Here is a 14578-nt window from a genome sequence, read left to right as displayed (position 1 = left end):
GTTGTTTCGAATTCGATATGCGGAATTCCTTTTTCCCAAGCTAATCCACCAGATTTCCTATAGAGATCTTCGACGTTCAAAAATTTCGAGATGTACATTCTGTTCTGTATGGAGATAATTTTTAAAGCGATAAGTGATCGTTAGAATAAAGTAAGGAAAGTGAAATTATTAGTTTGGAAGGCTACTTTATTCCATTTGAGTCCACGTAATTATATCTCTAATGACAGTGATCAAAGACCTCGCCACTTGTCTCTCGTACAATTCATGACACGAATGTAGCTCATCGGGTCATTAAACGTACGTGACTGGTGAACGTATCGATGTGACGAACGCAGCGTCGTCTATTTTCATCTTTCCCAAGATACGAATCTAAATTTACTACCCTCGTATTAATAACAGATATCGATTTATTCTCGGATCGAGGGCAACTATTCGCAGCTTAGCATTCTTCTATTTCCACTTGGCGCATCGTCGCTATCGATCGCGTAAAAAATTACGGACAAACAATTTAAAAACAGCCTGCCTCTGCTGCGTATTTACGCTGTCGACGAAAAGATCTTCTCATCGAGATTCTTTTACGTGCCGCGAAACCGCGTAGGCGAGTGCGATGATTTTTTTCGCAACCGTTTTCGCATCATGTTCCCCCGAAATAACTGACGGTGCATAAGCGTACAAACAGCGGCCACTTCTCTCATTGCGAGCGATAAATCATTCTTTATGGTCGCACTTTTGCAAGAATATTTCTTGCAGGAGCATCCGTGTTTCTGCGCGTAAAATTTTAACGCTTCCAGGCCCGTACTCGCTGGCAAAGTGGAAACGGTTTGTTTTACAACGCGTCGGGCACGGTGAAAAAATCATAAACATTTTTCCCCGCGTGTCTATTATAAATCCTTTAACGTGCGACGGTACGGAAACACTGTTCGAAGCAAAAATAGTTCTCCACTTTTTTTTTGTTTTTTTTTTGCGGTAGATAGCAGAGAACGCCAATGATAACTTCCGGTAAAATATGGATTTCCAGCTCTGAATTGAAAAATTCACTTGGAACGTTCGTTAGAATTCAACGACTCATTAAAAAAAACATCGGATAATTGTTTAATCGATCACGAGCAATCTCGGTCGCGCGCGTTCCGGCAAAATCGACGAGCTCTCGGATCGAATCGCAAATTGACTCGTAAAACTTCCCGTCGAACGAATTCCGGGCACAACCGTTCGCCCGCACATTTTCTGATCGAGCCAGAGGGGCGGGAAGGGAATTTTCTTAAGGGCCACAGGTGCGATCGCGAGAAACCGTGTCCCCCCCACGACACGAGAGTACGAACGCGAGATAAACGGGTTCTGAGGGGAGCCTGTTCAAGAATAGCAGCTGGCAGAAATAGAGGATGCACGGTGAAATGCCGAAAGGCAGGGAATATTCTTCGCCACGGAACACCAACAAAGCTCGAGCGGGCCACTGGTGGCTACTGGCTCGCGATATTAATGTCACGGCGAAAAGGAAGATCGGGAATGAACGGAAAGGGGTAACGGAGAAACGAGGTTCCGTGACAATCTGTTACCCAGCCACTGGTGCTCGCGGTTCTCGCTCGAGACTCGAAAATCAGATTGGTTCGTCGCGAATATTCGTATCGTGTTCGCGAATAATCAATTTTGTCGGACACGTACAATCCAGAGGAGAGATTCTAGCTTTATTCGTTCAGATATTGCTTGGAAATCTAAAATACTTGGTCGATCCGCGTAAACGGGAACGAGGGATCGCCGCTCGTGGCAGATCGAGCGAGACCGTAGCGCGCGATAAATGGCGATTAAAAAAATTCCGAACGAACGTCGCGTGGACGAGCCGAATCGCGGCTGCGAACGAGAACGAAAAATGTGTATATCGGGGTGAGGCACGTGCGCGCAAATTGTTCCGCGATATTAATTGCGTGGCGCTTCAATCAGCGAGTAACCAGCCGCGTATTTAGCGCGCCGATGGCTCGCGACGAGAAACGGAAACCGTGCATTTAAATCGCAAATGGAGCTTTTGTCCGATATCTCTGGCTCCTTTTTATTTTCCATCGGGCGTCCAACGTGCGCGCGGCCAAAGAGCCAACGAATTCGCGGTTATCCGGATGCTCGTTGACAAACCGGACGGATTTGGGTCGGGATAAAAATAAGAATATCCTTTCCCCGGGAGCCGATGCATCTGCGAGCTGCGCTCCTAGAAATTACCTCTCTCCTCCCCACCCGTAAATCACGATAACACGGTTAATTAATTTCCTGCGTTTCGAGGAAGTCGTTTTTTCAGAGTGCATCGCTTCGAACGGATGGAACACTTTCGAAGGTAAATGGATGCTGGCTACTTTCTGTTCCAATTTAGTGCGGATAGAAAGAGCTTTAACTTTTCTCCCTTTTCCTTCTTTCGCGAATCGGAACGAAATGATTGAAAGTTATCTTATAATGGGTGGAATAACGTTGAGACAAAGCTTGTGCAATGGTTACGTAACGTTAACGAAGCGAGTGGCAAATTTGTATAACGGTGAAATTACTGAATTATACAATCAGGTGTAATTGAGATTGATAACGGTACAAGAAGAGCAGAGGGACTCAATTTTAGGTAGGCATGTAGCAAAAAGGATCATAAATTTTGCTTAAAACGATAAATCTGCTTCGAGGACGAGCTGCTAAGCACAAGCGTGATAAATCTGCCAAACGTGGGAAAACGATAAATCAGGATCCAAATTTACATCTGCTTAGTCATACGTGTACACGGTAAGAATGTTTTATATATACGTGTATATAATAAAATCCATAAATCAATATCGAGAGTTCGGGAGTTTTTAGATCAATGAAAGTCCAGCAAAATAAACCTCTCAGAGGCGAGAGGCGATGCTTTAAAGAGAGCCATCGATCAAGAGACCGTTGCAAAAACTGAATGTTTTACGTGCAAAGATTACAAATGGCACCTCGAATTGTGTGACAATTTAAAAGTCCTCAAGTTTATCTTGCGCGACATCCACTTTCAAAAATAATACCAAGAAAATCGAATGCCTGAAACCTTTCAAACTTTTTCAATTTAAAGTTTTATTTCTCTTTAAATCTAATACGAAACGTATCTCGGAATGCGAACACGAGAAGCAATTAGAACAATTTATCCGCGATCGTGTCGTAATTAACTTTCTACGTTAATAAAACGGGAGCTTCGATTGCAGCTACAACAGAATTCTCGATTTATCGAAATCAAACGTACGAAAAAAAAAAAAAAAATACCCTGCGCCTCTCTGGTATAAATATTTTCGCGTCCAAACTTTTCTATTTCCCGAATCTAGAATATCCCCGTGAAATCAATAACTTCGCGTTCCATCGTCTATAATTAACCGTTCGGACGTATCATCCCCGATTTTCCGGCGATGCAAAATGAACGAAATCACCGAGTCGCGCGTTACGCCCGGAAACGAGAGCGGAGAAGCAAAGGCAGAAAATGAAACGAAGGGACGGGGGACTCACCCAGATGATCCTGTTCCTTCTGAACCTTGCCGGGCTCGACGATCAACAGACACCAGATGGACACCAGGGACACCGACGAAAGCAATTTCCCCAATATTCCCATTTCTCTGCCTCCGAGCTTCCGTTTCGAAGCGATGAAAACACGGGACCCGCCGGCACAAATGCGCGCGCGCGCGAACACCAAAATGTCAAATCAGCCAAGGGGACACTGACATTCGTCTTGGCAGGGTTAATATTTTCCCCATTCGTTTCTATCGGTCGATTCGCCCTCTCTGCGCCCGTCGATACGCCCCTCCCGTTTCCTTCGGAATTCCGCACCTCCTCTCGAGTCGCTGGCTCGAACCGGGGTTGGCTCATAGGACGACGCAACCTGGAAGAAGAATAATTCTCTTATGTCATAGGATGTCGCTTCAACGTGAATTCGAAGAAACTCGAAATACTAGATCGACGCTACTAAATGCGTGAGTAAATATTCGACGAGCTTCAGCACATTTTTTACAATCTTCTGTCACGACGCGTACGCGTAATGACCGGCAGGACGCGTCAACGTTGATTTAAAACGTACGCCCGTGATATAGTGAAATATTTATTACTAGGAAACGAGAGCGTACGGCTGGTTACAGTTTCAGATTTTTACGAAAATACACCGCGGCAGGGAACTATGCATTTAGCAGACGCGCCGAACGAGCATCAAATTTAATATGGAATAATTTCACCGCGGTGAAAGAACACGAGGCGACATCCGCGCATTTTTCCCTAATTTCGGCGTTACATTTTTCACGATTAATTCGCACGTCGTTCGGGTATTAACCAAAACGAGAGATTAACGAAGTAACTATTTATGAAATGTAGACGCGAGCACGATGTTCAAGCGAATCCCGACCGTCACGTAAAACCGCACATTGTGCGCGCGTATGTTTTTCACGATCTAATTATAATGCAAATGAAAGAAAACGATACGACAGTAACGAAGAATATATCACGTGGCAGCGTAAAATGTCTCAGTTCTATGAGTTCCATCGAGATTCACGGTTATCGTAGTTAATGCTACATATCGCTACGCGATTGGCCACTATCATACGATCGTGCGATTCGAATTCAATTTCGTTCGCTCACTTTTTTCGCTTCTCATTAAATTGATCAAACTTGATATGTCCTAATTGATCGCGGACGTGAAAAGTCGGCGAAAGAAGGGGACGGGAATCGGATATTGGGATTGAACTCCTGGGGTTAATCATACGAGGAGATTCTGTCAGATCGATTGATAACCATGTCAGGGGACGATGCCCGAAAATGATGCGCCAGCCGACGTTGATTTCCTGTCGAGAGACGTTCCGTGTCGTCGATTATGTCCCGCGAAAATTCCGCATGTCCATCTTCATTCCTCCTGCTCCGTGAATATCCTGGATTTCGCGTGAAATAATAGAAACGTCGAAACAAGGAATCCGTTCCGATGGTTTCGACGGAACTCTTTCCAGTGATTTCACGCGGATCATTCGAAACAAACGAGAAGGTTTTATTCGACAGTTTCGACTTTCCGTGATTGCAAATACCAAAAATACTCGAATAATAATCCAACGTAACTGTCAGAAAAAGACAGCAGATTTTAATACGATAAAAAACAAATCAAACAACATCGTTAAGCTACCAATTTTCTAAAAAGAAGCAAACGAAGTATCTCCTTGAATTCGAAAAAATATACATTAATTAATTCTCCGAAAGGAGCTTTAATTCACACTTATCCTTGATCGTCGTTTTCCTCGCGAACAAAGTGTCGTTCTGCACGGGAGTAGAAGAGGCGAGGCGAGCCAGCAGAGCGTTCAAAAACAGAGGCGGGAAGAAAAATCGCGGCGCGCTACGCTGAGAACGGCGCGACATTAATTTCGAACGCCGAGTCTTCCGGTTTACGCGATTCAACTTGGTGAAATCGCCCGGCCGGGCGGTGGACCGCGAAAGAAAAGCGAAACGAGGAGGGTGGATCTCCTCGGTCTTCGCTGCTGGCCTGGCCTCCGCTTCTGGAGCGCGAGCAATTCCCACCGCTTGGATCTCGTCTCCTGGGCCATTAACATGACGTATTCGCGGGGACGCGTTCGCCTAATGATATTAAAAGTTATCAGGGAATTTCAGCGCGCGCGCACGCGGTGCATTAAACATATTAAACGGCGGCCGAGCGCGCATTGTACTTTATCGAATGCGTCGTCGATAAATATTGCGGTCGTTCGAGGGGGTGGAGGACGGTGAAATTCTGAATTATATCAACTTCAATTGCGAATGATAATACGTACCGCTTTTTGAAGTGGCTCGCGGTTTCGAGCCGACAATGTGTCGCGACGACACTTATTACACGTTTAAACGCGGAGATATTTGCGTGTTTATTACGTTGGGTGTTTATATTAATATTCTTCTGTTCTCGAGGCGTTGATTTTGAGGCAAATATTCGTGTATCGTATCCTGCTGTTAGTTTTCTGTTACGATGGATTGCAAATTGGGTCGTGGGAAGCTTTGGAAATCGACGCTCGAACTAGTCTCGCGACCCACCCCTATACGTTCCCAAATCTTTCACCTCGGTGTTTCAATTTCTTCCGCGGGTAAGTGCGCCCCGTCGCTCGCTGCGAGTAACACTGACACCTTCGATCGGCGTTTTATTCGCGAGGAGCTTAACAGCGGGCGCATCGACGTTTCCTTCAATTTATAGACTCTCCGTTTCGTTTCTCGAGGCGGTACGGTTATAGGATCAGGCGGCCTGGAGTGTCAAGGAGGAGAAGCCGTGCGGTGGAAGAAGGACGTTTCGTTTGGCGAATCGAACCGCCAGCTTTTCATATCCTTGAAATAATAAAGATTTCCCGACTAACGGGGCCCACCCGCCCCCTGTATAAATCCTATAAATATTTACGCTGCCAGCTGGAAACACCGACTCCCGTCAGTCTTCGACATGGGAAAACAACCCTTCGCGTTCTTGCCTGAACTTAGACTCGAACGGGCGGTTCCTCCGCTCAATATTTGGCGTACGCCGGTGCTTAGCGTTGAAAACCAAGCGAAACAAACAAGTTAAACAATCGGCTTATAGACTGCGCTGAACATGTTTGCGGTGAGTTTAGCGGGAAGAGTGCCAGAGGCTTCATTTAATTTTCAGATGATAGCTAGTTAGAGGGTGGAAATTATGCTGGAAATAATGGCGATAGGAAAAGAACGCGCACTGTTCTCTACCTCGTGGCAATTTCCACCACGTATTCCATATGAAATCTCAACGGGGAATACAAATGTTTTAAGACGACTGCGTCGAGGGTAAACGGAACTGTGCGATCCTCGAGGAATATAGTAAGATCGACGTGGACCACTTTCGAATGCTTTCAGAGGACGGGTTCGAAGTTAATCGAACGGAACGAATTCCGGGCAAGGGGTGAATTGACGCGTTACACGGGTAAATTTCGATCTTATAGGCGTCGCGTGTCAGCGATAGAAAAGCTGTCACCGGCAGGTCACTCGATTCTGGCCACCCCCAAGGCGTGACGTGACGCGACGTGACAGAATTACCGTAGACCCGGCTCGCATTACCGTGTCACGTCGATCGTCGCGACCCAGTCACCGAAATCGTCTATCCTCGACACTGTAGGACTTTGGTATCGGTCCAAGCGGGATTATAATGTAACAGCTCGAGATATTTTTCATACGTTTTCCAAGAATTTCCCAATGGATCTGATCCTTCGAAGGCACGCTTCCAATAACTATGTACAACATCGGGTAATTTAACTTATCGCACCCTGTTAACAAAGCATTGATTAATTTACCGGAATTTTGGCTTACAAAGCACGATGTTCATCGTGAAATATTTCGTGAACTATTCAGTGTCTAAACCACCTAAAATATTGCTCGAATACCTAGCTACCCTTCATTTCCTGGTAAAATTCCCTTAGAAACTGAAGCAACTCCCTTAACGTAATTTCCACGCTCCAGCGTATTCGTAAACATAAATTAAACGTGATTTAAGCTTTATCTCCTGTCTTTCACTGTTTCAGTCGACGCGAACTACGTATCGGAATCAACGAGTTTCGCTGAGGCGGATTGATAAATCAGTGAGACGTTTAAAACTCCTCGAAACTCCTCATCCGTTCGTGAAAAATACGAGATCCCTTTCTTTCTCCCTCCGCGTCCCTCCTTCGCCCACCGCGCGAATAAATATGACCTACCCTCGGCGAAACTTCGACGAACTGTAACAGATGGCTTCGTGACTCGGGCGTCAAGCTCCGAGGGAAGTGGCTAGGAACAGCACGATATCCACCCCCTGGCCGCGAGCAGAAAGAATTTAACAGCGCCCCTGGGGCGCCCTCGAGGACGCCGCGCTTTCGACGCATCGACCATGATCGCTTTAAAAGAGATTTCAAACGCTGCTCAGTAAGTAATCTCTCGCTTTGTCGCGGGACTTGCCGAGATATTTCGTTTCAGCGACAAAAGCGAAGTGGATCTGACAGAGAGATATCGCGGACCAAATTTTTATTCGATCCTTTGTTCCATTTAAGCTGCTTTTTTACTCACGGGGGTGGGAGCTGTCTGGTTGAACCTTTGTAACCGGGGTTTTGTTCGTTTGCGACGAGGAACGTCTCTTATTCTGATCCGAGGACTTAATTGTTCGTTAGCTGTACGAGAGGGATTAATACTTTACGTGATTTTGATTGTTGTACAAGTTTCTTATATGATTGGTCAATTCAAGACGCGTCATGTCGTAACGTATGTATGAGAATCTTATTTTAAATCCCTGGAAAGATCAAAAAGATTTTATCTCGAAAGGTGCAGTGTTGAAGTACAGTGTTCGGTTTGAACATTTAATGTTAATCTCGGACACGACTGATGAAAATTAGATCACGCGAATCCGGAGTTTCCTTTAAATGGTTTAGGACAGAGTGAAGTTCGTAGAACACTAATTTTAATAAAGAATGAGACCACTTTCGAGATGCATGCGAAAAATAATAAATCACTCCCAGCAAAATTGATGCAATCGATCAAATTAATAAAATGGATCTCTCTGCACTTTTCACAAGGTTACGATTAAATTGGTAGCTCGAGGAAAGCCGTTAGAACGATCGCGCACGAAACTACGAAATTACGACCGCTCGTACCAATTAGAGGAGTTCCAGGGGAGCGTTGCGAAAGGCGGGAGGGAAGTGGCGTGTTCTCTCTAAAAAAAATGAAGGTGCTCACGAGCGACAGGCGCATCCAAAAACGGCGGGTAATCCCAGCGAAAAGCCTCGAGAGTGGATTAAATTTCAGAAGCTAATCCCTACTCGTCTACGGCGCTCGTCAAACGCCAAGGGGTGGATCAATGGCGGAGACGTGTCGCGTAGCAATCCAAGGAATTAAAAAAAAATCTCGAGGGCTCAAAAGGGGTGCGCATTGAAAAAAAAAGAGTGCCACCGAGGAGCATTCTTTTCGCTTGGAATCAGGATTACGTCTATTTCAACGTCAGCCGCCGCCATCAGGGTCCTTTTTCACTCAAAGTTGGCGAAGTCCCTTGAACGGCTAAATATGCTCTTCAGGCACAAGCGCGGATCAGTTCAAGTGTATTGGTCGGCTTCCGCGCTCTTGTCTTGCGAACAACCCTTGCCTTGCTCCACGCTTCGACGTAATCCTCTTTGGGAAGAAACGCTTCGTTGTTTCGCGTGCGAAACATAGTTCAATGCACGAGGAACAGATTGATGGATAGCTCGATTATTGGGCAAGTTGTTGTACTATAAAACAGGTGGTGTCCTATGATTGGTGTTGGGTAATGATTTATCATCGCCTGCGTTTAATTCAATTTAGAATCCAGCCAGCCATTACTTAAGAAGGGAGTTAAATGTAACATATTTCCGATCTAAAATAAGGAGACTTCATCAAAAAGGATCGCATAAAACGACCATTGTATCTCGTTAGAAAGCATTCAAATTGGCCAGCCTTCAAATTGCATCCTTTTTGCGAAACGTTCCATGAAAATAACGAGGATAAATGGCCGGGTGGTGGCAACCCAAGTAAAAGGTCGAAAAAATCAAGGGAGCCGATTGCGGGCGAATATAAGGGGTGGAAGAAAGAAGATACAAGAACAGAGATGGAAGGGACGCGGCTGAGGAAGAGCCGGTGATCCGTAATCAATCACGATAACCTGGATATTCGATTACTCCGTCAATTCGAATCGTTCACCGATTGACTCCCTGGCAATTGGGCTCGAGGTGTTAAGGGACTTACCGCAGCTGTCTCAATTTCTCTTCCATCTGGGGCCACCGTTCGCCAAATTAAACAATTTAATGAACCCGGTAATTGTCAAACGAAGTACGGACCGAGAACGGCTTTCTTGTTACGCGATCGAATGTCTGCGATAAATTTTAAAACATTTCGAACGAATCGCCGCAATTCAAGGATTCGCCTCCTCGATTCTCGAATACCTCACACAGCGAGCTTTCGATTTACAGTCTCCAAAAGTTGATTTTGTATTCGAGAATGACACGTTAGGTCTTAAAAGACAGACCACTGTCGTCTATCTTGGCAATGATTACGATTGCAATCTGTCCCAACGCAAACAGTCAATTTCAACTTAAATCTTTAGCACGTATCAATTCAACATCCGAAGGGAATTCCAGATGCACGAGCAAAGAAGTAACAGCGGAAGTTCGTCCCATTACCTCGACTAATCTCGGCACGAACATTTACGGCTGCGAGAGTTAAAGCGAAATAAGGCACTTCGAAAGCTCGAATGATCCCCGAGTAACTGCAATTGTCCCTCACCGAGCGTAACGTCAGAACTTTGACAAGATACTGTGCAACTTCGAACTGCACCTCTACACGCTGATACTGTTCGTTCTTTGGTCTCCTCTGGCCCTTAAAAAATTACTGATGTTCTTTCGTACTTGCTGCAATTTGTAAATTAGTTGATTGTTCGAATCGCTTCAATCAACTAATAAATTAACGAATACTTTTCGTATTTACCACCGCACTCGAGTTTTTCGTAATTACCACCGCACATGAATTAAAAAAATGTACAGTTTGGAATTTACAGTAACGCGCTTAAATGTTAAAAAGCAGGAAACTACCGAACGCTACGCTCATTTCAACCATTCCCGCGCGCAATTAGAATGCAGAACTTCGTTGGCCAGACGGTATAGCCAATTGCATCGCAACGACTCGCCAAAAAAAAAAAGAAACAAAAATAGCGAACGAGACAAGTTTCGCCCCACGTAGAAACGGAAACAAGTAAATCATCCCTCTTAGCAAAGTTCGCCACGGTGGTGCCCAAGTAGTTGGGCACACGCGACTCTTTCGTCGAAATCTCGCAACCAATGTTCCCGTGATTTATCTCTGGCGTTCGATCCAACAACAGGGGCGCTCTGGAATTCTCGACCAGCCGACAAAGCTCGGGGACCGACAATAAGGAACCGGAAGGAAACTTCTTCCCTCTCGACCGTTCGAGCAGATACGCGGCGCACAAAATTTATCCAGTGAAGTATCCAATTGAAATTGGATCCTGTTTTTTGCGGAAATACAACGGGGCTGCCCCACTACGGGAACTAATATCGAGACCTCAAAGGCGGATATTGCTTCGGGACGCCTAAGTTCCTGTGCCAAGAAAACGCCGGTTGAACGTAAGTGGCGTAATCCAGTCGAACCCCGGCCCCGTGTTCCCCAGGATATACACTGTTTCCGTTGTTTGTTACGCTTGGAAATTTTCGTCGAACACGTTCGCGCATTCTGATGACAAATTTAGTCAATATCATGCTGTATATACGTATATTACTATCCACGCTATCAACGATAGGACCGAACGTGTCTCAAAGAACATTCGAACATTTGCTGAAACCACAAATATCTTTCTCAATCGTTTCTATCATTGTCTGTTACTCTGACGTCAAATTAAGTACGATTATTTCCGGAAAGAGTTGAAGGACGTTCACACAGAGGAATAAAACTCTTAAAAAATAAAAAGGAAAGGATGAAGCTTTCTATTCATCCCCGAAATTCAGTTTCTCGACTTCTACCACATTTTTTTTTTGTAGCGCAAATCAAATTCTCCGTGTTTCACGCTCCATTTTACCCGACCCTCGAGACACCCTATCCTCGAAATCCATGCCCGGAAAAATCCGTGGTCTACCGTGGAGCGCCCAAGCGAGCTCCCCTGCTCGAGTATCGTTAATAAACAGGTCACGATCGCGGGGCTACGAAATCGGAATCCATCTCGAGCCAATTATCGGTCTTATCCTTACTCGGTTCGGAAGTTTCGTGCCAGAACTCGGCCAATGGTGTAGGACAGCGTGAGAGCCGCACTTGGCCAAACGGATCCGGCCTTTCGAGCACAATAGCCGGGCCAAGATGCGACTGGTTATACTCGCTGGAACCCCTGTTCTCATCGCGGCAGTCATCGTTCCTTGGCTATCGGTCCACTTGCCCGTAATCAACGGCGGCCAAGTATGCGCGAGCGACTGACTTCAGGAATATCGAGACCCGTCTGAGAATTGCATCGAACTTCTCCAATCCGTAGTCGTATCCACCCCATTCCGCTACCCTCCACGTCGAACTCTGTCCTCCATACGCGGGTACGAAGACGGTAGAAGCGTAGTCCGGCCAGTGTACACAGACCCGGAGCAGTGGCCCTTGATAATTGCACTTCTGGACAATTGAACTCCTAATCACGAAGTGACAACTGTTTCCAGCCGCGTTTCAATCGCTTCGACTGCGCGCCTCGACCCTTCGCCACGTCTCAAAGCAAACAACTATTTCGCTCGGTTCGTTTTCTTCCCCCGAGATCCTGGTTCGTTTCTGAAAATTCCACCGTCGTTCCTCATCCGCTCCCTATTTCTCACCGTGATTCCTCCAACCTTTGTTTCCCCGTTGCTTGCCATTTTCCTTCTTTCTCTCTCTCTCTCTTTCTCTCCATTTCTTTCGTCCACCGCGTTCCTACGTTTCCAGCTACTTCCTCAGACCCTGCACCCCCTCATCTCACCACGATCCCAGCGAAACGTAACGAAACGGAAGACAGCGGGCGTCCGATTCTTCGCTTCCGTTTGATGTCTACCAACGCTCCTGCATTCCTTCTCCGCTGTTTATTGTCTTCGACTTGTCTTCGTCTCGCAGGATTTCCGGATCAGCTTCCTTGCGAAATTCTTGACCGTTTTAGAGAGCTCTTTACAGATAGACAGACTGTGACGTAGTCCTGCTGCGCGTGATCCGAGCAATTTTTGCTGAATTAAATGCAGTAAATGAACATTCAGAAACTTGCAGGGAGCAGAATCCTCACTTGCGAAAGCTGACGTCACAATTGTCCAGCGACAATGCCTAACATCTTCCAATCTACTAGATCTCCTTCAGGATGGAGTCCTGCAAGCTCTGGCCCGTTCCTCTCGATACCTTACCCCGACTTCCATCGCTCGTACCCTTCCCCAGTGGCATCGCAACCGCTCGGGACATGCATTGTCGATGAGGTTAACGCTGTTCTCCAAAACGTCATCTCTACACGTGTACCGCTGGTACTCTCTAGGGTGCATCTCGGTAGCTCGGACAGCGGCGTTCATTAAGGAGTACAAACGGTCATTAAGAGGCTGGTCGGACTCGTTTCATCGTCCCTCTAGCCTGTTCGCTGTCGCCTCTTATCGGGCTGTTGTTCAATCAACGGAGAACGCGATTAAGAGCGTCGAAGCCCGGCGAATCCGACGTCGATCCGTCTGCCACGAAGAAGAAGGGCAAATTGCTGTCGATGAAAACGAGCCGCGTTAGTGAATCGCCGGAATTTCCGTGCGAATTGCGTTCGGATAGACTGGACGAGAGAGCAATAAATGGAGTCGCGAATTGCAAGTGGAAAAGGTTTGGGAATACCTGAGGAAACTCGTTCGATTGGAGAGACACCAGCCACGGTGGGACGCATTAAATCGCGCGCGATATCAATATTTCGCCTGCGACGAAATAAATATTTATCGATCCCGCATCGATATGCATGGATGCGGGGCTGCTGCGACGTGTTATTAGCGTTGGATGGCGCGCGTGCACGAGTCGGCGAAGTTATAGGGTCGCTTCTCGGGTTATTCGTTTGCCAGCGGGATCGAGCGTCGACGAAATAGCGGAGGGTGGAAAGGACGGTATACTTTTTTTCGATTCACTTTCGCCTGGTTCCCGAACGAAGTCAGATGATGGTTTGTTCGAGTGCACAGCCTGAGGTAAATTGTTGGCCGCAGTTTTTTTGGGCCGTTGCATAGATCGTTCACGTTCCACGGCGAATCGATCACTTCTCCGTGTCGAGACTTTGTCGCGGATGAAATATGACGCTGCGCGGTGCGACATTAGGGGGGAGATTCGAGCGAGCGTTTTACCGATTTCCAATTTCACCGCCAACTTTTATCGTTTACCGAAATAAAATTTTTATAATAGGCTATAGATTCGAGTGCACGGTGGTGGAGGAATTCTGGGGATACTTCTGCCCTAGCAGGTGAATCGAAACGAAGAATAAAAGAAGATCGAAGAAAATTCGTCGAGCGGTCCCAGTGAATCGAAGACGTAAAGTGCATTCCCTGGTTCCTGAAATACGACCATTTCACGTGGATAGCCCCGCGTTCTACGAATATATATATATCGCCTGTCTGGCTCTTTTCTCAATGACTATCTCTGATTCTCATTAAGAACCAGCTACGAACACCTGAAATGTCTCTCAACTTTGCAACAATAATAAAAATACTAGAAAAATACCTTCGCAAATTCCCAACGGAATCCTCGGACGCCGCCAATGAACCGAAACTGCAACCGATGCGGCAAATTATCCCGCGACTGCAATTACACTTAATTAAAACCACGGATATTTGCACCACGGATTCACAAGACCGCGAAGCAGCGATGCTCGACGGTGTCCAAAAACGATCAAAGCTATCCGCGAACGTGGATCTCGCGGTGCGGCTGACAGTCGACGCGAGTCGACGATGTTTTCCCGCCAATTCTCCCTCGAGAGTCCGTTTCGCCCGCTAAAAGCGGACAGCGAGGCGAGAGAGTGGCGTGCGTTCCCTCCTCGACACTCGTGCCGCGAGAAATGCCCAGCAGGCACTGGTGGTGTTTTCGCGAGCGGCCACGAAGGCCGGAATTCCGTTTCACCGCTGTG

General features: G+C 46.5%; 1 protein-coding gene across 4 annotated transcripts in view; it reads right to left on the bottom strand.

Moving 5' to 3' along the window:
* Positions 1 to 14578, bottom strand: part of LOC143423722 (uncharacterized) — a 195446-nt gene that overhangs the window by 114730 nt on the left and 66138 nt on the right. For all 4 annotated transcript variants that reach the window (XM_076895243.1, XM_076895242.1, XM_076895240.1 and 1 more), the window contains exon 2: positions 3481 to 3850. In XM_076895243.1, coding sequence (XP_076751358.1) covers positions 3481 to 3583 — 103 coding nt within the window. In that variant the 5' untranslated portion in view covers positions 3584 to 3850. The remainder of the gene's footprint in view (positions 1 to 3480; positions 3851 to 14578) is intronic.

Source organism: Xylocopa sonorina, chromosome 5 (assembly GCF_050948175.1).
Source record: "Xylocopa sonorina isolate GNS202 chromosome 5, iyXylSono1_principal, whole genome shotgun sequence".
NCBI classification, from domain to species: Eukaryota; Metazoa; Arthropoda; class Insecta; order Hymenoptera; family Apidae; genus Xylocopa; species Xylocopa sonorina.
The sequence above is the reverse complement of the archived record's forward strand: the minus strand, read 5'-3'. Positions and strand labels throughout refer to the sequence as shown.